This window comes from Oryctolagus cuniculus, chromosome 10 (assembly GCF_051225735.1).
Source record: "Oryctolagus cuniculus isolate XC-2025 breed Fujian yellow rabbit chromosome 10, ASM5122573v1, whole genome shotgun sequence".
In the NCBI taxonomy this organism is placed as follows: domain Eukaryota; kingdom Metazoa; phylum Chordata; class Mammalia; order Lagomorpha; family Leporidae; genus Oryctolagus; species Oryctolagus cuniculus.
Genome location: NC_142876.1, coordinates 124,359,218 through 124,382,709, shown reverse-complemented (window position 1 = coordinate 124,382,709; position 23,492 = coordinate 124,359,218). Strand labels below are relative to the sequence as shown.

At 60.6% G+C, this 23,492-nt stretch overlaps 1 protein-coding gene across 3 annotated transcripts; it reads right to left on the bottom strand.

The window, feature by feature from the left end:
* Nucleotides 1–448: 448 nt before the first annotated feature.
* On the bottom strand, nt 449–22,902 carry IL5RA (interleukin 5 receptor subunit alpha). 3 transcript variants are annotated; one of them, XM_070051239.2, is made up of 10 exons: nt 22,743–22,902; nt 20,315–20,460; nt 18,331–18,472; nt 16,803–16,956; nt 16,541–16,728; nt 14,821–14,966; nt 12,793–12,931; nt 5,566–5,662; nt 3,584–3,665; nt 449–583 (listed from the first exon to the last, which is right to left on the bottom strand). In XM_070051239.2, the coding sequence occupies exons 1-10, from the start codon at nt 22,813–22,815 to the stop codon at nt 497–499; spliced, it is 1,254 nt and encodes a 417-aa protein (XP_069907340.2). In that variant the 5' UTR covers nt 22,816–22,902; the 3' UTR covers nt 449–496. The 3 variants fall into 3 exon arrangements, with proteins under 3 accessions (XP_069907340.2, XP_089161805.1, XP_089161806.1); XM_089305679.1 differs by lacking the exon at nt 449–583 and having other exon boundaries at nt 1,897–3,665; XM_089305680.1 differs by lacking the exons at nt 449–583; nt 3,584–3,665; nt 5,566–5,662 and having other exon boundaries at nt 12,785–12,931.
* Between the last annotated feature and the right edge of the window lie 590 nt (nt 22,903–23,492).

The window sequence follows — 23,492 nt, the reverse complement described above, 5'->3', positions numbered from 1 at the left end:
AGGCACACACACGTGTGCACAGACACAGGCACACACGTGCATATACATACAGATACACGCAGACACAGGCAGGCACACACAAGCACACCCGTGTGCACACGCACATGCATTATGTGGAAAAAAAAGTATTTAACCTCAAGAGAGGCGTCATGAGTCTGGCTCTGGGGAAGGCGGTGTGGACCTGAGTTTGCAGCTCCGCCCAGATTGGTGCAGGGGCTCCCACTTCCAGGTCCCGCTTAGCCTCACCTGTGGCAGCTCAGACAGCCCAGTGGGCACTGCCAGACGTCCACATGTTTGGCATTAGCTTTGCAACCGGTGCTGTGTGCGGATGGCTGAGTTTGGCGTGAGCTCAGTGCCGTGTGCTGACGGCCGAGTCCCACGGTGGAGCGCTCCGAGCCAGTGCTGCGTGGGCTGACCGGAGGCGGACGTGCTCGGGGGTGCGGCTGCTCTGGTCTCTGAGCCGCGTGTGAGCTGCCCCGAGAAGGCCCCGGTGACGTCAGAACTCAGTGTGTTCCAGCGTCTCGGCTGCAGGCTCGTCCACGTAACTGATGACCACGGTTTCCGTGTCCTGGGACCCGGCTTTCTGCAAAACAAGTCGTTCCTCTCAGTCGTCAGGGCGGGAGCGGCCTTTGAGCCCTGTAGCCCTGGGTTGAAGTCTACTTTTCTATAAAGACAGTGCAGTGAAGAAAAGGAAAAACCCTACCTAGCCATAGCCCCGTTGTCTGGGAAGCCGGTATCTCCTCCGTCATTTTTGGTTTCATTTTGCACCTGAGGAAGTCACCGGGACTTCTTTCTGGTGACATCATCTCACGTAAGTGATGTCGTGTGATGACGTCACCAGTCTCTCTCTGGCCTCGGTTCCGACTGCCCCTCTCTACCCGTGGTTTGCCATGCGTTTCCTTAGGTTTGGCTGTCTGTCAGTACAGTGTTGCTGCCCAAGTAATGCTGACGATAATGAGAAAATTTGCAACAGGAGCGGGCATTTGACCTGGTGGTGAAGACGCTGGCTAGGGTCCCACGGCAGTGCCCGGGTCCGAGCCCCGGGGGGGCAGTGGCGATGGCTCAGGCAGGCGGATCCCCACCACCCCGTGAGAGACCTGGGAGCTTTCTCTGCTTCTCTGCCTCCCAAACAATAAAAATTGCAGCAAAACCCAAGCTGCCGGTAAGAGGTCATGTGCTCACCAACGCGACCTGAACCCCAGACCCCAGTGCGGTGGGGGGCAGCAGACGCGAGCAGGCCAGGGGCGGCCTCCTGTGCTCCAGGGGCAGCGTGAGCGTCCACCACTCTCGGGGAGCAGCCGTCTCGGGCCCCACCGCAGAAGGAGCACGCAGGTCAGCGCTACGAAGCCGTCTCCAACGGAGGCTCGCGAGGAAACCTGCCCAGCCTGAGCGCCAGGGCCTGATCAGGGCTCCACTCCAGACCCAGGGGTTCTGCTTCCAGGATTCAAGCAAGCACGAGATGGGAATACTCGGAAAAGCACTTGCACCCGTGGGCAGTGTGTGCCGACCTCCCCCCACTCTTCCCCACGCAGCACGGCCTAGCAGCTGTCGGCGTGGCGTTACGCGCAGAAGCTGCTGTCACTCCGTGACGGCCAGCACTGGTAGGGCCGCGAGGGATCTGCGTGGAGTCTGTGCATTTTCTCTGAGGGGCTAGTGGACCTGCAGAGTCAGGGACTGGCAGGGCCGGGGACCTGCCCCCCAAGGGTGCAGGGAGGCGGCGGCTGTGTAACCAACGCAGCAGCCAAACGCTTCCCCGTGGTCGCCGCAGGGGCACGAATGCGCCCCCAGCTCCCACAGACCAGGGCCTGGGTGTGGGCTGGACAGATTTTGCCTTTGGAGGTAGAGGCGGGGCGCTGGCAGCTCGGGCCTCACCCACTTCCTCTGCCACAGGGTCCTGAGACCAGGAGGAGACTTCCCAGTTCCACACCCTCTCCCCTCCGCCACATTGGTGCGATGCTCGGCAGGGCAGTGAGCCATCCTGAGACCCCGCCTTAACCCCTGCTTTTCCTCAGCCCGCCTTGGCTGCTCCCAGCTGCTCTTTGCGCATCCGTCTGGGTTGCATGAACAGCAAACCACAAGGCGCTTCTCTCGCCAACCTCAGATTAGAGGAACTCTTTGGGGGTTGTGTCTGGAAATGAGGCACCGGCATGAAGACGTGCTACAGAGAGGCCAGGACCAGGGACGTCGGAGCAGTGTCTCGGGGCTGCAGGTGACCCGCGCCCAGGTTCTCGGTCGCCTTCCTGAGCAGCTGCCCCCCGACACGGGGAACACGGGATGGACGCCTGGTCAGTGGTCATTTTGTCGGCCTCATCCCCTGCCCCGAGAGTTTAGCAACGTGTGGTCTGTAAACTGTGCCAAACAGCACTACTGCAGATGCGGGAGAAAGGACAGTCCTTGTTGCAGTTGACCATCTGGGCGCGTTTTTCACCCGGGCCTTCCCCACTGTCAGCACTAGTGCTTCGTGCCGTCGTGAGCTGCTGTGTTCGAGATGTCTGCTTGCCAAGCAAGCGGCTGATCTCGGCTGGGGTTTGGCTGCACCTGCTTTCGCAAAGACGCTGCTCTGGGACACTGCAGGGCTGGGACAAAGCTTGTGGCCCTCGAGTGCTCACGCCTGGCTCTTCCTGGGGGGCTTCCCTGAGCTCTCCGTGAGCAGCCTTTCCACTCAGGGACAGAGTTAGCAACGCACTGAGCTGTCCAGTGAGAAAGCGCGTAGCATCCTTGAGACAGACCGAGCACCGTACCAGGATTCTACACGGAAAACTCAGCACCGCTGTGGCTCCGCCCCAGGCCCGTCTGTCATTTAACACAGCGCTGCTCAGAACGCCAGCGGCTTTCTGTAGAGGGTCCTAAACTGGCTCTAAATCTACATGAAGAAATCCGCCTGTGGAGGCCTTCGACCCAGCTTCACAGCAAGGTGATGCTACCCAGGACGGTGGGTGTGCTGTTGGCCTCAGATGGACACAGACGGGCGAGTGAGTCTCACAGGTGGTCCAGAGGTAGACCCTCGACGGGCAGACGCCAGCTGTGACCAGGGCACGTCTCTGGCGAGGCTGAGTGTGGGAGTGGTTGCACAGGGCTGAGTGAGAGACCATCCTGTTAAGCCCGCGTGTTCTGAGTGCGCACAGGACCAGAAAACGCGTGTTTGGGCCAAAGCCTCTGCCTTCTCTCTGGTTTTCGTCCTAAGGAATTAACTGCCCCGAGACTTCCTTGATGCTGTGTGCAGAAATCAGTCTTCAGAACCTTGGGGCTAAGCAGGACCTCGGACGGTCACACAGAGCGACGTGGGGCTCCCAGCGCTGAGGGACTCGGCTGGGGTCAGCTCGGCAGGGAGGAAGCTGACCTTCACGGCTGCCTGGGGAGTCCACATGTAACCCAGTGGGGCCTTGGCCCTCTCTGCAGACGGCGACAGGCAGAGAAGCCAAACAGCCAAAGATCCACCCCGGGGAAAAACCCCGCTCTGTGACACAGAGCCCGAGAAACCACAGACGGTCCCCACTCTGCGACACAGAGCCCGAGAAACCACAGACGGTCCCCAGGGCTCGACACGGGCCGGTCTGACCCAGTGCAGGACTCCCAGCCTTACCTCGTAGCTCATGGCAAGCAGGTCTCCCAAGTTGCTGCTCGGCGTGGGCACCGGCGGGAACAGCCTGGTCCACAGGTGGCATCTGCAAGCGGCACAGGAGGAGTCGGGGCACGCGTGGCGCTGGGTCCCCGATATCCCCGCCGAGAGCTGGGGCGTTCGTCCCGGGACCCGCACGCTTCCACACACCCACACTGCAGTCACCGCCGCAGACTCCGGGCCCCTGCCAAGCTCTGCCGTGGCTTCCAGAGCTTCCGGAAGGAGGAGAGGCGTCTGCCTCCTGGAGGTGCCCGCAACCAGGCCCACTGCTTCTGTTTGTTTGTTTTTTAATATTGATGAATTGATTTGAAAGGCAGAGTGAGGGACCTTTTATCCCATGATTCACTCCCCAAGTAGCTACAACAGCCAGGCCTGGCACAGCTGAAACCAGGAGCCAGGAGCTCCGTCCAGGTCCCCCAGGTGGGTGAGAGCACGGCACTGGGCCATCCTCCGCTGCCTCCCAGGTGCAGTAGCAGGAGCTGGACAGGAAGCCGAGCAGCCAATAGAGGACGCTGGCTTCACGAGCCGTGGCTTAACCCACCGTGCCACGTCACTGGTCCTAACCCACCGTGCCACGTCACTGGTCCTAACCCACTGTCCCATGTCACTGGTCCTAACCCACTGTGCCATGTCACGGGTGCTAACCCACCATGCCAGGTCACGGGTCCTAAGCCACCATGCCATGTCACTGGTCCTAAGCCACCATGCCACATCACTAGTCCTAACCCACTATCCCATGTCACGGGCCCTAACCCACCATGCCAGGTCATGGGTCCCAAGCCACCATGCCAGGTCACGGGTCCTAACCCACTGTCCCATGTCACTGGTCCTAACCCACTGTGCCACGTCACGGGTGCTAACCCACCATGCCACGTCACTGGTCCTAACCCACTGTCCCATGTCACTGGTCCTAACCCACCGTGCCACGTCACTGGTCCTAACCCACCGTGCCACGTCACTGGTCCTAACCCACTGTCCCATGTCACTGGTCCTAACCCACTGTCCCATGTCACTGGTCCTAACCCACTGTGCCACGTCACTGGTCCTAACCCACTGTCCCATGTCACTGGTCCTAACCCACCATGCCACGTCACTGGTCCTAACCCACCATGCCAAGTCATGGGTCCTAACCCACTGTCCCATGTCATGGGCCCTAACCCACCATGCCACATCACAGGTCCTAACCCACCATGCCAGGTCACTGGTCCTAACCCACCATGCCACGTCACGGGTCCTAACCCACCATGCCAGGTCACTGGTCCCAAGCGGGCCGTTTGGAGGATGGACGCTGGTTGTCCAGCACGTGCACTGGCTGGCTGCGGCCCCTTCCTCAGCTGTACTGGCCCACAGGGCTGCAGCCTGTCCTCTGCTGCACTCCCACCCCTTGAGGCCATTCGGCTGTGGCCCGATAGGAAAGCGGCTCTCCTTACTACAGAAGGGCTGACACAGAACCTGCTCCCCGGCCTCTGAGAGGGTGCTCGGGCTCTCCTCGTGCTACAGCTGGAGGGAGTCGGGCTCACGGGGCCACCTGCAGGCTCCAGGACGCAAGGCAGATCTGCAGCACATTCCTGCGGCCGCGGCTGAGCCAAGGACAATCAGCCACTGCAGGGCAGGTGGGTGTCGGCCCCGGAGAGCTGAGGATCACAACCCCAGCCCTGGGATGGTTTTGGCTCCAGGGCCTGCCTTCCTGTGCCAACAGGTAAAAGGCACCAGGTTCTTCGAGGAAGGCTGGGAAGGGCCCGAGGGAGCTGACGACGAAGCCTGCAAAGAGGTTAGCAGGTGGCTCCCAGGCTACAGCAGGCCAGGGACGGGCCAGGACACGCATGCCCCAGGCCACTCTCGCTTTGGTTTGCGCTCCTACACACCGTGAATTCCATCCTGTAACAAGAACGCTCCATCTCCGGGCTGTGTAGCCCTGGGAAGCCCCAGCCGGGAAGAGCACCTACCCCCTGCAGACAAGTGAGCAAACCAACAAGGCGAAGCAGACGGCTGCCGGCAGCGCCATGAGAAGCTGCTTGGACGAGGGCTTCTGCGCGTCGCTTCCTGGGGAAACAGAGAGAAGGGTCAGCATGGAGCCAGCGACGAGAGAGCGCGAGGCCTGAGGTGCCGGTGCCCCTCCTGGAAGGGACAGCACACGCGTTGCAAGGCTTCTGTGCGGGTGCCAGGCGCACGTGGCCACGGGCGGTCATTCCTGTGCACCATGTGTTCTACCAGCCAGCACCCAGCCAGGGGCTCAGCCCAGCCCAGGGCTTCCCGGAGCTGGAGCTCCTTGGCTTTTGGTTGAATGGACGGGGTCTTCCACGGAAAAGTCACAGTAACATGAGCCCATGCAGTAGCTGAATGTCCTTACAGTCAAAATCTTAGGAATACGGAAACTGGAGGAAGTGAGATAAGACCCCCAGTTAGCAGGGATGTCATCTCTGCTGGGGGGCTCGATGCTCTTCATTGCCACCAAAGCCCCCCTCAGCACTGTCCCCACTGCACAGTGAGAGGTAGAGGAACGCTGCCACTAAGCGCAGGAGGTGAGGACGTGGCACCTGCCAGTCCACGTTCGGGGCTGATCCTCCTGTGGCTACAGTGACCGTGTGGGGTGGGGACGATGAGTGGGCGTGTTCTCAGGGACTGGGGATGCATTCACGGAACCCCACGGCGTGTGCCAGTGGTGATGAGAGGTGCCGTGTTTGCCATCCTGCCTGACCTGCGTGCCGACTGCCTGGGGCAGGTTCGGACCTCACTGCCCGGGAGGAGAGCTCCGGTCCCAAGCTCGCGTTCACTGCTTCTGCAGTGAGGTGCGAAGCGCGCGCAGATGGAATCCCAGGTCCTGTGAGACTTCCGCAGCTGTCAGCAGGCGGATGCCTTGGGCTTTGGGTCTCTGCTGGTTTTGTGTTTTGTTTCTTCTGCTCGCCTCTTACTCATGTTCGGCCTAATTCTGGCGCAGGGCATCCATCTCCGGGTCTCTGGCACTAACCTCTCTCTCCACACCCATAGCCGTGCTGCAGGCACCTCAGAACCACGTGCAGGGACCCCACTCGTGCATCAGGTGCGGCTTCAGCAGCGGTGATGGGAGCAGAAAACAGGGCGTCTGTCTCCAACCAGGCCCAACAGAACCAGCCACGTCCTAAGTTTTATCAGCGACACACACTCAGTCACGTTTGTGGTGCAAATGACGCAACTCCCCCGGCTGATAAGCCCAGACCTGATAACGATTACAACAGTCTTTGCAGTTAAACCCCTCTGTAGCCATCCACTACAGGCTTGCTGAATTAGCAAAAGCGTCAACAAGTTATTTTCTTTAGTTGGATCAGAACCATCACTGATGCGTGCGGGGTGCTATGTGGGAATCAAAGCCGTGGTCACCTCCTGCAGGGGGCTGGGAAATTGGAGAATCAGTTGCCTGGCGTGCTTTAGGGCTGCCCTGGTCCCGAGTGCCCTGGCATGTCCAGCTGAGATCAGAACTCGCCCAGGAACATGACCAAGGTGAGCCCCACCACAAAGAAAACCCAGATTGGCAGTGTAGGAAGAAGCCTCCTCGGGTGCCTGTGAGTTGGCCGCTGCCCAGTCTGCTATGGAGGGAAATCCTGAGTGCGAGAGCTAGGTAGGAGTTCAGTCAAGCGAGTGCAGTGCCCGACAAGGCGCGTCCTGTGGGTCAGGATGACTCAGAGTAAGACTGAAAAGCGGGCGATCCTTCGGTTCAGTCTGAGTTGGGATCGGGGTCTCTGGCTAGCAGAGCGGTTCCAGGTAATTTGAGTCATTTCTCCGGGTCAGGTGGTGTGACTCGGCCACTATTAAAACGGAAGCCAGAGATGGCCGCTTTGAGCTCATGGACGGGCACGGCTGTTTGGTTATGCAGCGCTGAGCTCGGAGAGAGGAAGCCCACAGCCTGCTTGGCTGAGCAGGAGCCGCGCCTCAGGTGTCACGCGTCACTCACACGGCTCCTGGGACCTCAGCTTCCGTCTCGGCTGCCTCTCCTTGCAAACAAGACGAGCGATGGCGACTGTGCGTGCCGTGGCCTGGGGTGCACATGGCAGGATTCCAGGAGTCAGGGTCTGCAGGGCTGGGTCAGCTCCCTCCTGGTGCCGCAGCCCCTCGTGCTCCAATTCTGTGCCCACGTGGCTCAGACCAAGAACTCCCGGGCGGCTACCCGTATGGGGAGGGGTCTCTCCATGGCGCTCCCTGGAGAGCCCATGACTAGAGGGTGAGGCTGGTGTCTCCGTGAAAGAGTGCAGGCACCAGATCGCAGGCTGGCGAGGCTCTGGGCGGTGTGTGCACCTGAGCTTTCCCAGGATGCCATCACGGGGACCTCAGCCTGCACCCGGCTCAGGGAGCCACACAGCACAGGCTGTGAGACACAGCCCCGGGGAAGCACACGGAGCAGACAGGACCCAGAGGAAAAAGGCACAGAACCTGGGCTCAAGTGAGCGGAGGCAGGGACGGGGAGAGGAAGTGGGAACTGAGCAGGGCGGGTGGCAGCTCCTGCTGTGCTGTGGCCCAGTGGCCTCCGGGGGGACCTGACTGTCCAAGTGGACAGGGACTCCCTCGGGGCAGCTGTTCTCTCCTCCAAGGGCTTCTGGTGCCCCAAGACAGTCCAGAATTTCGCTCCTGCCGGGGGCTGCTGGCCATATGCTTCCACCTGCTAGGGGCGCGAGGCTCTGTCTCTGAGTCCAGTCCTCTCACGGCCACAGCAGCAAGGCGGGAGCTTAGTCCCAGTTGTGCCACAACAGCAGCCCTGGCCAGGGTAGCCTCTCCGGCTTCTCCCTCCTGCGGCAAACACGAGGATGGCTGGAGTGGCGGAGGGCCCCTTGACTCATGGTGAGGACGCTGGGGTCCACGTGCGTCCTTAGGCCGGATTCCCACTTCCCGCTCCTCACTCCAGCTTCCTGCAGAGCAGTGATGGCTCGAGGATGTGGGTTCCTGCCACCCATCACGGAGGCCTGGCTGATCCCCTGGCTGTGGCATGACCGGCCCCAGTCATCGTGGTCCTTGGTGGAGTGGACCGACGGATGGGAGCTCCCCCTGCCTCCCCACGTGGACGCCTCTCAGACAGGTCAACGAGAATAAGGAGCAGCGGGCTAAGGGCTGAAAGATTTACTGTTGCCAGCGTGGGGCGCTGTGAGCCGGATTCAGTGCATCGCAAGGCCCAAGACGGGAGTGGCAGCTCCTCAGAGTGCAGAGCAGCAAAGCTCAGATTGGAGAGAAAGACGCGGGGCAAGCAGCAGAGATGCTGGGGAAGACAGAGGGGCGTGGGCCGTGCGTGGTTCTGCCTGCGGCACATGGAAAGGAGAATCCAGGGCCCTGAGCAGCCGAGGACAACTCCCCACTGCTGGCCTGGGAGGGGCCGGGCCTTGGCCTTTGTCGGGCCTCCGCCCCTGCTGCCCACGGAGCCACGGCACCGCCCCTGCTGCCCACGGAGCCACGGCACCACGGAAGGGAGAGGGCCAGGGTGTGGCCGGGATCCGGGCTCACCACTTGCCGGGCCTGTGGGCCTGTGGGCAGCTCCTTGGTTCCTTTTGTGTTTGGGAAATAGGAAAATCGGGTTTGTGATGATTCAGCAGACAAAGCAGGTGAACCCGCCTTCTCCCAAGCCCAGCCCAGAGCTCAGACCCTCTAAACTGGGGGCCAAGGTCATGGCTTCTTCACCCCCCGCCCAGTCGTGGGCGTCAAGTCAAAGGGAAATGACACAGGGACGTCCAGGGCAGCACTGTGTCCACCTCCCATGCACAGAGGGCGGGGCTCAGGCCCCTGCCCTGCTCAGAGGTGAAGGCGGAGCCGTGGGCTGTGTGAGAAGCCTGGAGGGGTGGACGGCTTGGCTCGCACCCCAAGGCGCGAGGGCCGCGAGTCCCAAGGCTGACAGCAGCGCCTATAGCAGACTTCAGAGGCACCTGGTGCCAGCACAGCCTAGACGCAGGCCTGAGAGACTGATGTAGGAGGCGGGCAGGCCCCGGCTGAGGGGTGGCTGTCAGGTCCGTGTCAGGGCCTGAGAGCCCTGCAGCGGGGCAGGAGCCATGGCCAGCAGCCGTGTTCCTGAGGGCGGGATGCCCCTGGGCACCAGAGCACGGGAGGGGAGAGCCCCCGCAGACTCCAGAAAGCAGAAGCGGGGGCGGGGGCAGGAGGCCTGCAGTTTGCAGAAGTTGAGAAAGTTCGCAAAGGGGGAAGGATGTGGAAGCCGGGAAGTCCGTGCGAGATAAGGCGGAGCAGCTGGCCGAGGGCTGGAGACGCCGGTGTGTGCCGACGAGGGAGGGAAGCTGCTCCCCCATAAAGAAACCAGCGCCTCTGGGGAGCCCTGGGCCAGGACGGCAGAGGGTCCCGGGCCACTGCATCCCAGGGCCGCCTGGCTTCCCCCTGGCCCTGCCCAGTTCCTGCCTGAAATTATGGGCTAATGAGTTACTGAATTTTACTGGCTAATTGGCTCCTGTGTCAGTGAGGAGACTGTGCGCTGATGGCCGCATCTTGGCTGTTTGGCGACTGAGTCCTTTTCTGTCTCTGGGCCCCCATTTCCTTAAGGAAACGTGAGGGGGAGGCGTGGGGGGGAGGGGGGTGGCTCGGGAGGACCCCAGAGGCCACGGCAAGCCAAGCATCATTACAGCTGCATCCTTGGGGGCGGAAGAGGCCCCAGCACATCCCAGAGGGGGCAGGACTCCCTGTCGTGTCTGTCAATCAACTCGATAAAAGGAGAAGCCAGAACTGATGGAAGTCGCTAAGGATCCCAGGCTGCTGGGGGGGGGGGGGGGGCTGTTCAGAGCCTCTGCCCCCAGAGGGGGCTGGAATTGAAACGGCGCCCTGAGGCTCACCTGGACGTGGCGGGGCGGGAGGCCTGCCACAAGCCTGGGCCTGCAGGGGAAGCTGCTGTCCAGGAAGTAATCCTGGTGAAAGCAATGAGGTGGAGAAGGAATAAGAAATTAAAAGGAAGCTTGAGATAGGCTCATCATGGACCACAGTTTGACCCCGGCGCTGCGGTGCTGAGGGAGTCAGCGACAGCCACACGGAGCAACCGCGGAGTGCAGGCTTCCGACGAGGGTCCCGCAGCCTTGGCCGACACGGACACCTTCTGCCTCGCTGAAGCCTCCCTGCCCTGGTGAGTCCCAGCTCCCCACGGCCAGCCTTGCCCTCAGGACCCGAAGCCTCCGGAGTCACCTCGGCCGCCGCCGTGTCGGCACAGCGGGGAGGAGGCACCTCTGAGGAAGAGGATGTCGGGAAGATGCGAAGAAACGGCAAGGTTGGGGGCCACGGAGTTCTGGGCCCCTGGGAGTGATGTGGACAGAGACCCCCCCCAATGCAAATAGCACGGAGGAAGCTCGTGTTGAAAAAGTCCCTGACACTGGCCCATGTCTCTGCTGTTTGCTTCCCTTCTAGGAAACACAGCGCATGAAGCCACGCTGGGGCTGTCCCGCGTGTCCTGGGTCAGTTCAGTCAGGCCGGGGCACCAGCGTTGGGGAGCGGAGGCAGGAGAGGCGGTCAGCCTCAGAATCTGCACTAGGTGATTCAAGCTTGTTCCTGGTTCCTTTCGCCCTCCTCCTGGCTCCCTCTCCCCAGGAGGGGTCGTGCTGTGCCGGCGTCACGCCGGGGGCTGTGCTGCGCAGGGGGGTGGAGGGGGCTCAGCACATCCAGCCCCTTGCAGACGTACAGAGCTACCCCGCTCAGGTCTTCCCGGTGTTCTGTGGAAGTCGACCTGGCAGTGTCACTCTGACTCACGTCCACGTGCGCTCTTGGGCCACCACCCACGACTTTCCTGAAGACCCACCCGGCAGCCGGAGCAGAAGACGGCTGCTGGTGCCGGGGAGACACCTCCCCTGAGGTGCGCTCTTGCCTGGGCTGGTTCTGAAAAGCCCCGCAGAGTGTGTGGGAGATGGCAGCCACGTGTCTGCCCGGCCACGGCCGAGCCGTTGGCCACCAGCAGCTCTGCAGTAAATTCTGAATTTGCTCTGTGCCCTGCACCCTGCGGGATCCTGGTCCACTGACCAGCGCTGAGGTCCAGGGCTAACGTCGCTTAACCTGGGGTGCAGCCACGCCCCTGCCATTTGCTGGCCACGGAGCGCTCAGTAAATGACCTGCGCGTGCCGTGTGCTCGTCCACAGGGCGGCCCGGCTGGGAGGCACGTGGGGCGTGTGGCCCAGTGAGCTGCTGTTGTCACCCAGCTGCACCTCTGGGATCCCAGCAAGCAGGAGAAACGGCTGCCTGTGATGCACGGCCTGTGTGCCCAGGTGGGTCTTCTGGGGAAGACTCCAGGGTCCTGTCTACCGTCCCTGTTTTGGCTGGCCTGGCGCAGCCCCTGGCCTCCATGGAGACACACAGGTGTCAAATGTCCCCTCTCTCCTAACCTGTGTGTGCCTCTTGCCCAGCACACCCAGATGACAACAAACACAGAGTGCAGGCTGCGTCTCCTGATGACAGAGTGAGATGGGGAGGCGCCCCTCCCCCCAGAGCTGCCAGGGCTCCCAGCGACAGAGAGGATGCCCATCCCCCTGGCCAAGCACACGGCGCAGCCGGGTTGGCAGACCCAACCCAGGAGTGAGGCCGTGTCCGAACCTCGCCTTCCTCCAGACCCGCTGAGCTGAGGGCTCAGAAATGGCTCCCACTTTGGGGGGCAGGAGGTGACCCTGAGTGATACTTGACTTTGGATCATCTTTAAGAAAGGAAACAAAACATGAATTTAACGGACACGTGGTAGAGATGGCGGGCGGGTTCTCAGTCGCCAGGGTCGGGTGTGGAGGCGACGCAGAGGTGTATTTCTGCGAGGCCAGCGGGACCCCCTGCCACAGTGGTGAGCGGCGCCACCTCCTGAGCTCGGTGGCGGCTGCACCGGCTCAGGCAGCTGCACCGAGCCCAACCCTCGTCCGGGGACGGACGGCTGTGACGCCCAGGAGCTGTCAGGCCGGTGGTCTGCCTGCCCCGCTGCTCGGTGGCTATGCACAGCCCTGCCTGCCATGGAAACCAGGTCGGGGGATGGGAGGCTCTGTCTGTCTGTCTGCAGCTATCTCAGAAAGTCTGATCTAATCACCCGGGTAGAAGCAGAAGCGGAAAACAAGTGCAAGTGCAAGGCTCTGATGGTGAAGCCCTCCGAGGCTGGACTGGGCCCTCTGATGGAGACAGTGGGGCTGACCAGAGGCCGGGGGGAGGGGTCCCATGCGCCAGTGTGTCTGCCTTCTGGGACTGTCGGATCGGCAGGGGCTACTCACCCACGCAGAAGGGTGGGCTCCATGAGCTCCAGAGCCCCGCCGCCCGGCACGTGGTGCTCACCGTGGCTCGCGCTTGAACGCAGTACCTTGAACTGTTGTCGATCACGGAGGTGAAGGCATTGACTGTCCGTTTCTCCGTCTAAACGGGAAAGAGCAGTAGAAAACTCTAGTCCCGTGGCTTACGCCGGTCATCAGAGCAGCGGGCAGACACAGGTTTACTGACAGCGGGACCGCCGTCGGCTAGTTCACCCTATGCTGCTCCGGCACTGGGGCGTCGGCAGCCGCCCTGCAGGACAAAGCTATCCTGTCCCCAGAATCAACAAAGGGGTCAGTTCTGAGATCCGGAGGAGCCAGTGTGAGACCCAGGGGTCAGCAGCTCACTCCCCTGCCCCTCCCCTGCCTCCAGATGCCACACCCCGACAGCCTCACTCAGCGTCTCCCGCACAGCAGGCTGAGCCAGTGCCCAGGCTTGCGTGGCCTGCGTGGTGGCATCACCTTAAATGGTGAAATGTACGTTCCAAGATACATGACAATGACAGGAATTTGACATCCAAGTGTCCACTAACAACGCTTTCCTGGGACACAGGCACTCCCGCGGGTTTCATTCCTAGCGGCGGAGCTGAACACCAGGGGAGAAGCCGGCCCCAGGTCTCCATGGCGAGCCAGGGGCTGGGGCGAGGGGCTCTGGGGAAAGTGGGGGAGCAGTGCCTGAGTCAGGCTGTGCCCCGTCTCCAGCCCACTACGAGCCCGCTCCTCGGCTCCGGGGAGCCTCGACGCCAGTCTCAGCCTCGTCTGAGTTAAATGAAGTGACGCGGAAAGCCGAGCGCGGGGTGTGCTAGAAGAGTCGAGAAAACTGGCGATTTCCACACCATGTATTGATGCAGACAAGCAGGAGTGTTGGATGGCCAGCCGTGCTGGTTTGCCCTGGGCAGCCCGGAGCGCCACGGGGTGGATGATGGGGTGTTGACAGGATCTGTGCTCTCTCCTCTGCTGGTCGGCATCACCACCGTCCAGCCGAGCGCCTGTGTCCCAGACCAGAACCGTGTCCCTGACACCTGCCCCCTGCACACTTCCTGCGGCTGCTTCTGCCTTCCTCACTCCCACCCATGACACTTGCCTATTTCAGCTCTGGTTATCTTTGGCTTGGGCTGCTGCCGTAGCCACTGCTATCCCCATGCCCACGCTACGCTCCTGCATCCAGCTCTCACACAGCTGCCGAGACGATGGCCCGGCCCTGCAGATGTGGCCCCAGGTCTCAGTCATGCAAGGCCCTCGCTGGTTCCCATTGCTGCGGCTCCGGTTTTCAGCTCCTGCCAGTCCCTGGCCCCCATATTCTACCGAGACCGTGACTCCTGCAGGAATCCCAGGGAGACGGACTCTGGGTCCGCGTTCTCGTAGCTGGCTTCTCCCGATAGGTATGATGTCCCCAGGCCCACCCCGGGCGCAGGAGTGTACCCGCTGGACGTGTGCACCAGGCTCTGTCCACGCAGCCCCCAGGGACCACGGGCTGCTTTCAGCTTTGGACAGTTGTGAATGATGCTGCCGTGAACGTGGGTGTCTCGGGCACAGCTCACACAGTTCGTGGAAAATGGAATTGAGAGACAAATTTATTTTGGCAGCAAAAACAAATGTGAAATCAGTGTATCAAGGGGCCCTTCAAACAGATCACAGAAAGTGTATAATACGAAAATTACAAACCACGTGTGGATGTCTCGATGTTCTTACATCAGAACAAAGTTCTTTTAGTTCCATTTTCCATGAACCTTTTGAAGGAGCCCTGCACAAACGGGTCTTTGAGTCCCTGCTGTGACTCCGTCGTGCACCTGGAGGAGCGACTCTGGGCTCCCACAGGAGCTCGGACTCTGTGCCGCTCTGCCGTGTCCAGCAGCGCTGGCATCAGCCGTCTGTCTGACCCTTTGTGTTATGGCCGATGATGCCAAAGACAGGTCGGATGGGATTTATATGCACGAGCTGTAGGCAGGCACGCGAGGTTTCTCCCGTGCTCCTAGAAGGAACGCGTGGCGTTACCTGGACGTAAGCCTTCCCCGTGTCGCTGATCTGCACTTCATAGTCAAAGCAGTGGCTGGGGAAGGCGGACACGGGCTTCTGCCACTCGATGGAGAGACGGGCTCCTTGCACCTCGGCTGTGACATTCCTGGGAGGGTTTACCTGGTCTGGGTCAGACAGTGACAAATGAGGGATGCTCCTTCAGGGTCGGCGGCCAGGGCTGAGGCCGGCCCCCACCCACCTGCTCAGTGCGTTTGCTCTTGGGTCCTGAGCCCACTGATCCCCCACCCTGGGGAAGCCGTGGCTCCCATGAGGCTCCCACACCAACAACTCCCGAGGAGCCCCTCCTTGGCACCCGTGGGTGGCTGCAGCCAGTAGAGTCATGCAGTTGAATCCTGGCCCAGCCACGTCGAAAGCTGGTCCAAGCCTGGGGCAACCCTGACCTGGAGGGAAGACGAGCTCTCCCTGGGCTGCGCCTCTGCTGCCCCGTGGGTACGTGGCTGGGGCAAACCCTTTCCACTTTGTGGGCTTTGGTTTTGTTTGGTGAGGTTTGGTTTGGAGGATGGAGCCGGAAGCTTCGATTTTCTTTAGAATAAAAGAATACCTTGGGCCACGCTCGCCGTTACTTATAACTCTAAAGCTTTGTCCCTTCTGACCACAGGAACTGCACGGGACTTGGCTCTCGCGAGCTGTGACGCACGGGGCGAGCTCAGGACAGAGGCACTGCTTTCCTAGCCAGCCACACACTGAACAGAGCATCCTTAGCCAAGAAAGGACTCAAGTCAATCCCACCACGTGGTCGCAACAAAACAAAAACCATAAAATGCCCTGTGCTCTCGTCCCCATTTTCCTGTGAATATCTTTGTTCCCTGCGTCCTCCCGAACGTGTTTTATTGCTGTGACGGTGACATTGGCAGGCAGCCTCGGGCTCTCACTGTGGGAGAGAATTGCACGCTGTTGCACACGCTTGGAGCAGACGTGTCACGGCAAAATCATGCCTTTGAGTGACAGGCTGGTGTATTTATTGAGCAATTACGCCGGCTGCTGTCCTCAGCACTTTAAAATAGCGGCACACGGAATGGTCACGAAAGCCACACGGGAGGTACTCATTTCTGCCCATTTTTCCAATGAGAAAGGCAGGCTTGAGGCAGCCTGACCCCAGCGCCTGGACGAACGAGCAGCTCACAGAGGCCCTCATACCGGTGACCACGGCAGCGCGGGACCCCCAGGTGCGGCTCACAGGGCCCTGATGGAAGTGCCGAGAAGAGGGGCTGGAGCCCTGAGCATGTCAAGTGTGGAATACCCGGAGCATGCGCAGACGCCGAGCTTCCCCGGGGCGGCAGGGGGAGGGCATCAGCCTGGAGAAGGAGCTCAGGTTGCAGGGGTGGCGTGAGTCCCTCTCGGGGTCCCTGGCCAGCAGCCTCCTGGACACTGGTAGGTGAGGTGGGCTGCCGCAGCAGGGCAATCAGCTCTCCCGTGCGGTGACGCTCAGCTGGGGCCAGGAGGGCGACCTCCCAGTGTCTGAGATTGTGTGCCTGGGACCAAGCCGGAGGGGCCAGGGATGCTGTGCGCACCCTGCCGGCGCCTGGCAGGACCCGTCCCGGGGACAGCATCGCCCCAGCCTCAGCAGAGCTGAGGCCTGGTTCGCACCGGGGGTTTTCAATACAGAGCCTCTGCACAGGGCCCAGCTCAGCACCGAGCCGCTGGTGGCAGCTAGCGCAGCCGGGGCCATGGGCCTCACCTATGGCGTGCAGAGCAAACAGCCGATCCAAGGGCCTGATGGCCGTGAGCCTGCTCGAGCCGTTGACGAGCACGGCGAGCCGGTCCCGCCTCTTGCTGTGGATGGAGGTCCTGGGGAACCAGCACGCGATGTTCCTCTGCAGGGAGTCTCTGCTGTACTCGCGGCACTCGTGGGTCTCGGCGCCGAACCTGAATCGGAGCACTCGTGAGTTTTCCGAGATGCTAGGAAGCCGGCCGTGTGTGCGGGTGAAATTAGCGCTCACCTGTAGTAGAGGAAATACTGTGTATCCGCCGGGGCTGCCTCGCCCGCCCGCCAGGCGCAGTGCAGGGAAACCTGGTACCGTGCGGCGTGCGTGCCGTCCCCTGCTGCGGTGTTGGTGGTGCAGGTCAGGTTCACGGCCGCGGTGCCGGGAGGCCCTGGGTTGACAAGAAGGGAAGGAACAGCCTTGCAGTGACAGCCTGAACCACGTGCTTCCTGTGAACGGCTTGCCCTGGCCGGAGTGCGGTCATCACCAGACCTTTCTGGAACCTTCCGTGAAAGACAGGAGGCTCACAGACGCATCCACAGGCTGCACGGGAAGTGCTCTGAACTGAAGCATCAGTTTATTTTGATGCAAAAAAAATTGAAGCCCCTCGTGCGCGCACGCGTGTGTGTGTGAGTGTGTGCACACGTTGTGTCTCATTTATATCCACTGTACCTGATGGACAGCTTCTGCATCTACTGCATATCTGTCTTCATATGTGTATCCGCTGGCTCCTGTGTGTTACGTCTGTGTGTCCCGTGCTTATACTCCTTGCGTGACACCTGCCACTTGTACGTCAGTCCCCCGCATCTACATGTGTAGTGACCCTATCTACACCCACTTTCTCTCTCTCCATGTCTGCTGTATCTCAATCCGCTCTGTGTCTACACCCGTCATATGCATGTGCACCGTGTCTGTGTCCCGTGTATTCACTGTTCCTTCCTGTGTTCGCCACATGTGTCTCTGTGTCATGTCTGCGCTGCCCCCCCCCCCCGCCACGTTTCCACCTGTTCCTGGGCTGAGTGACCGGATGGCCCAGCTCAGGTACAGCGCAGAATTTCTGCAGTGTGCTGGCCTCACGGTTCCCAGGCAAGGAACCCCTTGGCGTGAATTCCGCTTGGTTGAAGGCGGAGATGACTGACATCTCCCTGGTTCAGCTCGGATCGGAGTGTCAGAGAACAAGAGGAGCCTGCCAGTGTGGTGCCGAAGCTGCGTTCTGGGTGGTCCTGTGTTCCCTGCAGGGAGGTGCCATGGTGGCCCAGCCGTGCGTGTGACCTCGGTCTCTGAACCTGGGGTGCGGCCCGTGGTGAGCTGGCCCCTCTGCTCTAGCAGCGGCTTCTCACGGTCAGCAGGACGCTTTCTATGGACCTCCCCACACCACCAGCACAGTTTGAGCCGCGTGCTTTTTGCTCCCCCAGTGAGGTGGTCAAGAGAATCGTTTACAAATCCCCCGTGGGCCCGACCGGCCCAGGCACCCCTGAATCCGTGCCCACATGTGTGCAGGGCCGATGCGGCCTCTCCTCTCTCCCTCTCCTGTGACAGTGCGTGTCCTGGGGTTTAATCAAAACCATCACTGGCTCTGAGCATCAGAAGTGGTAGCCTCCCAGCTCTGGAGAGCGTGCAGGCTTCCGCAGGGGGTCAGGTGGGGTTCAGCAGGGCCATGTCGGTTGGGATGTGGCAGGGACGGTGACTGGCTGAGCTGGATGGTGTCCGTGTGTGTACTGCCCCGTATTTGCCAACACCAGAGCATGGCGCAGGTCTGCTCTACCTGGGGGGGGCTCGAGTTCCGCGGACACCCAGCGGCTGGCGGCCTGGAGGCGGCCGTGGTCTCTCACGATGGCCCTCACGCTCGCCGACAGGCCTTGGTGCAGGGGGGCGACGCAGGTGCTCACGGTGCTCCTGGTTTCATACTAAAACAAGAGCCAGAGTGATGACGTGGGCAGGGCCACGAGTGTCTGAGCCACTTTTCAAATGACAAAGCGCAGTGAGGTCGTTTTGCTAGGTCAAATTAAGAACAAAACCCTTGTGAGGACAATAATTCCACAGTGATTCAGGGACACATTTGTCACACAGAAAAAAAAAACAACCAGTTAGGGGCGGGTGTTTGGCTGGGAGGTGTCTGGTTGGGAGGTGTCTGGTTGGGAGGTATCTGGTTGGGAGGTGTTTGGTGGGAGGTGTTTGGTGGGAGGTGTCTGGCTGGGAGGTGTCTGGCTGGGAGGTGTCTGGCTGGGAGGTGTCTGGCTGGGAGGTGTTTGGTGGGAGGTGTCTGGCTGGGAGGTGTCTGGCTGGGAGGTGTCTGGCTGGGAGGTGTCTTGGTGGGAGGTGTCTGGCTGGGAGGTGTTTGGTGGGAGGTGTCTGGCTGGGAGGTGTCTGGCTGGGAGGTGTTTGGTGGGAGGTGTCTGGCTGGGAGGTGTCTGGCTGGGAGGTGTTTGGTGGGAGGTGTTTGGTGGGAGGTGTCTGGCTGGGAGGTGTCTGGCTGGGAGGTGTCTGGCTGGGAGGTGTTTGGTGGGAGGTGTTTGGTGGGAGGTGTCTGGCTGGGAGGTGTTTGGTGGGAGGTGTTTGGTGGGAGATGTTTGGTGGGAGGTGTTTGGTGGGAGGTGTCTGGCTGGGAGGTGTCTGGCTGGGAGGTGTCTGGCTGGGAGGTGTTTGGTGGGAGGTGTCTGGCTGGGAGGTGTTTGGTGGGAGGTGTCTGGCTAGGAGGTGTTTGGTGGGAGGTGTTTGGTGGGAGGTGTCTGGCTGGGAGGTGTTTGGTGGGAGGTGTTTGGTTTGGAGGCTGCCTGGGGTGCCTGCACCCCACATCTCGGTGCCCAGATTTGAGTCCCAGCTCTGTTGCCCACCCCAGCTTCCTGCTAATGCAGCAGGTGCTGCCCGAGGACTTGGGCCCTGCCAGGCACATGTGAGGCCCACATGCAGCTCCCAGCTGCAGCTGTTCTGGGCATTTGGGGAATGAACCTCTTTCTCCCTTTCTCAAACTTTCAGAACAAATGGATACAAACTTAAAAACCCAACAAAATAAAACCGTCAGACCCAAGTCCCCTCTTCATCCTAGCCTCCCCCCCACACAAAGGGGACGTGGGCTGAAAGTCCTCTAGGGTCCCACTGGGCTGGAAGACACCCAGAGCATGCTGCCCGTGCTGCCCACCGCACTGAGACCACAGGCCAGCAGGTGCTTGGGCGGCCCGGCAGGAAGCCCTGGCCCGGGGCGGGAAGGTGGGGCATGGATGGACCGGCCTGACCTGGTCCCTGTGCCCTGGTCCCGCCCTCTCCCTGGAGACCAGACTCCTCTCTGCTGTCCTGTTGGCCACGACACGGGCGCTGGTTCACGGCCACTCCATCTGCCCCCAGCCGCTGTGACTACCGCATGAAGTTGATTTTTTAAATTTTGTTTAAAATTTCATCTGCCCAAGACAAAGCAATGACAGACACATATTGGAAATGCTGACCCCGCCCTCGCTCGACAGTCACACGAGGAGTGGGAGGGAGAGGTCTCCACCGGGGTCCTGGGGAAGGGGGGGCGTGGATTTCCAAATCCCCCCATCAGAGCAGAGTTCCCCTTGCTTCCAGTGTCCGTGGAAGTACCCTCACGTGGACCAAAGCTCCATACGCTACCCCCTAAGTACATGCAGGTGTTATGTCGATTTAAAAGAAAAAAACCAAATCTGATAAAATGCGGAGATGCAGCGGGCTGATTGGATAAGAAAGCAGGGAGGGTGGGTGCCCGCTGTGAGCCGGGGCGTGGGAGGGACGCTCACCTCGTCCTCCTGTGGGCCGTGGATCCGCACGTGGTAGTCCACAGTCACGTTCTGGCGCGCTTGGTCGGGGTGTGGCGCCCAGCGCAGGAGGGCTCGTGCCAGCCCAGCGACGACGATGGTCAAGTTGACAGGGGGGAGGAGGAGGACTGGGGGCGGGAAGGAAGAAGCCACAGGTGAGGGGCTGCACCAGGCAGCACAGGAACGGCGTCTGGGTCCATCGCGGCTGCTGGAGTGTGCGGCGCTGCGATGATCTTGGAAGAGTTTACGCACAGCTGTTTTGAACTCATTTTACCGATGCCCGGGCGTTTGCCTGTAACATCCCCCCGTTTTACCGACGGACGGGCGACTTGCTGTACCACCATTCCTGATAAGCACAGTCGTCCACCTGAGGGTCGCTGTCACGAACAGGTCACTAGTGTGTGAGCAGTGGTGGTTTTAATGGTGTAGAAGAAAGTGGGATAGGAAATCGTAGCGCTCATCAGACGTGCACGTGTGGGAGCTGCGTGCTGTCTCTCGCGCCCTGCACTGGTAGACGGCACGGGTGCTGGCACGCGATGTGAAATGCGCCAACTTGAACCTGCCGTGAGCCACGTTATGTGGGGGCGCTCACAGAAGGTTTCTCCTGCGGGGGCTGTTCTGACTGGGCTTCCACAGGGCCGGCTGGACTCTGTGACATCAGCGTGTGCTCATGGTGGAGACTTGAGAGAACCAGAGAGGAAAATTTCCTACAATGGCACCCCTGAGAATGATGCTAACAAGTGTGTGTCCACTGTATTTCTTTCTGGACATATATTTATACAACTATTTCACTAAAATGGGAAAATATACACACAATCAAAAATAGTCTCCACTAGGCTAATCCTCCACCTAGCGCGCCGGCACACCGGGTTCTAGTCCCGGTTGGGGCGCCGGATTCTGTCCCGGTTGCCCCTCTTCCAGGCCAGCTCTCTGCTGTGGCCAGGGAGTGCAGTGGAGGATGGCCCAGGTGCTTGGGCCCTGCACCCCATGGGAGACCAGGAAAAGCACCTGGCTCCTGGCTCCTGCCATCGGATCAGCGCAGTGCGCCGGCCGCAGCGCGCCGGCCGCGGCGGCCATTGGAGGGTGAACCAACGGCAAAGGAAGACCTTTCTCTCTGTCTCTCTCTCTCACTGTCCACTCTGCCTGTCAAAAAAAAAAATAGTCTCTATTTATTTGCTAAATTGTTAGGTTTTTCCAAGGAAATTTCTTATACGTGGTAGACAGAGAGAAGGAGAGAGAGAGAGAGAATCCATCTGCTGCTTCACTCCCCAAAGGCCCGCAGGAGCCGGAGCTGGGCCATGCCAAAGCCGGGAGCCAGGGCTGGGCCAGGCCAAAGCCAGGAGCCAGGGAGGGGCCGTGCCAAAGCCGGGAGCCGGGAGCTTCACCCAGGGACCCACTTGCTTGAGGTATCACCTGCTGCCTCCCAGGGTGGGCACTGGCAGGAAGCTGGGCGGGGAACAGAGGCAGGACTCGATGCCGGCCACTCCAGTGTGGGGCACAGGTGTCCCGAGCAGCGCCCACACACGCCTCTGCATCCACACGCGGTCATTCTCGGCTCTGTGCGTTACGGCGCTGCTCCAAAACCCTAGTTACACTATCTGCATTTCAAGTGCTCCAAAGCCGCACGTGGCTACTGCCCCCACCCCCCACCCCGGACGCTGCACACGGCAGCACATGGTCTCTGTCCTGGACGGTCCGTGAGGCAATGCCGGGTCAGGACTGTGTGACCGTCTCCATTCTTAAACTCTGCATCGCACAGACCCACAGAGCAGCAGGCTTCGGAGCGGCACACAGGGGAGGCGCCTCGTCCTCTGGGGGGAGGCCGTCTGGGCTCTGCGGTGCAGGAAGCACATCCAAGTGTGGCCACAGGAGGGCCCGGCACCCACACTTGGAACCTGATTTCCCACGGCAGCACCCAAGTTGACTTATGCTAGTGCTGTGTTCTTAAGACATAGCGCGTTTAAAGCCCAATGAGGAATTCTTTTTTTTTTTTTTTTTTTTTTTTGTCAATGTCCATATGTGATTTCCTAATTGAGGACTTATTTAGGGAAAAATCGTCATGTATTCCTTCACGGAATCACTCCCTGAAAAGAAAAAGGAGGGGGCACAGCGGGTTAACGCCCTGGCCTGCAGCGCCTGCACCCATATGGGCGCCGGTTCAAGTCCCGGCTGCTCCACTTCCCATCCAGCTCTCTGCTGTGGCCTGGGAAAGCAGCAGTAGATGGCCCAAGTGCTTGGAGCCCTGCACCTATGTGGGACACCCATTGGAAGCTCCTACCTCTGGCTTTGGATCAGCGCAGCTAAGGCCATCGCGGCCATTTGGGGAGGGAACCAGCAGGCAGCAGACCTCTCTCTGTAACTCTTTCAAATGAATAGAAAGGAAGAGGTGAGGTGAAGAGAGCGTGCTCACGGTTCTGGTCAGGAAGTGTGTCCGCTCCCCGCAGCACCGCCGCCCCCAGAAGCAGCAGCAACGCCGGCAGCATGGTGCTCCAGTCCAGGCCGTGCTGCCACCACAGCTCCCTTGTCACCCAGAGGCAGCTCCTCGTCCATTTCACACGCGTCTGTGACGGGTCTGTTACACACAGAAACACAGAGGTGGGCAGATGTTAGATTTTGCCTTCCAATGTAGGGCCAAACCCTGGGGCAAATCCTTAGGGAAGACCCTTGGAAAACCTGTCCCAGGTATGTTAAGATCCAGCCGGCGCACTGAGGTCTCTGAACGCCTTGAACCCAGAGCCCGTGCCAAGCTGCAGGAGAGGGAAGCAAGGGGAGGAGACCGCAGCAGGTGGCAGCTCAGGAGTTCTGGGCGCCAAGAAAAGCGGAGAGCCTGCGGCCCTCCGTTGTGGTCCCTGAGTATTTAGTAGGAGCAGCAGGACAAGAACCTTACCCCTAAAACAGCCAGGAGCCCTGCCAAGAGCGAAAGTTTGTATCCCAAGCACAGTTTTGTGAGTTCCAGAGACACTGATTTTTTGTATATGCACCCGAATGAGAGCAGGACACTGAACTGAGAAGCCATAGCCCTGGAGAAAAAGGGCACTTCTGCCGTGAAGTTCAAAGGATGGCTCATGTGCAAGGCGCCCTGGGCGTGCCCCCTAGCCCCCGCAGAGAGACTCTTGGGGTCCAGCAGGTGTGGTCGTCACCCACAAACGGAGCTTCAGCC

Coding starts and splice junctions, on each gene's coding strand:
- IL5RA (XM_089305679.1), bottom strand. CDS start 22,815: ATGCTGCCGGCGTTGCTGCTGCTTCTGGGGGCGGCGGTGCTGCGGGGA. Junction 12,932..14,820: donor CGGGGAAGGCTTACGTCCAG/GTAACGCCACGC, acceptor TTTCCCGTTTAG/ACGGAGAAACGGACAGTCAA. Junction 3,666..5,565: donor TGCTCACTTGTCTGCAGGGG/GTAGGTGCTCTT, acceptor TGCCGCTTGCAG/ATGCCACCTGTGGACCAGGC.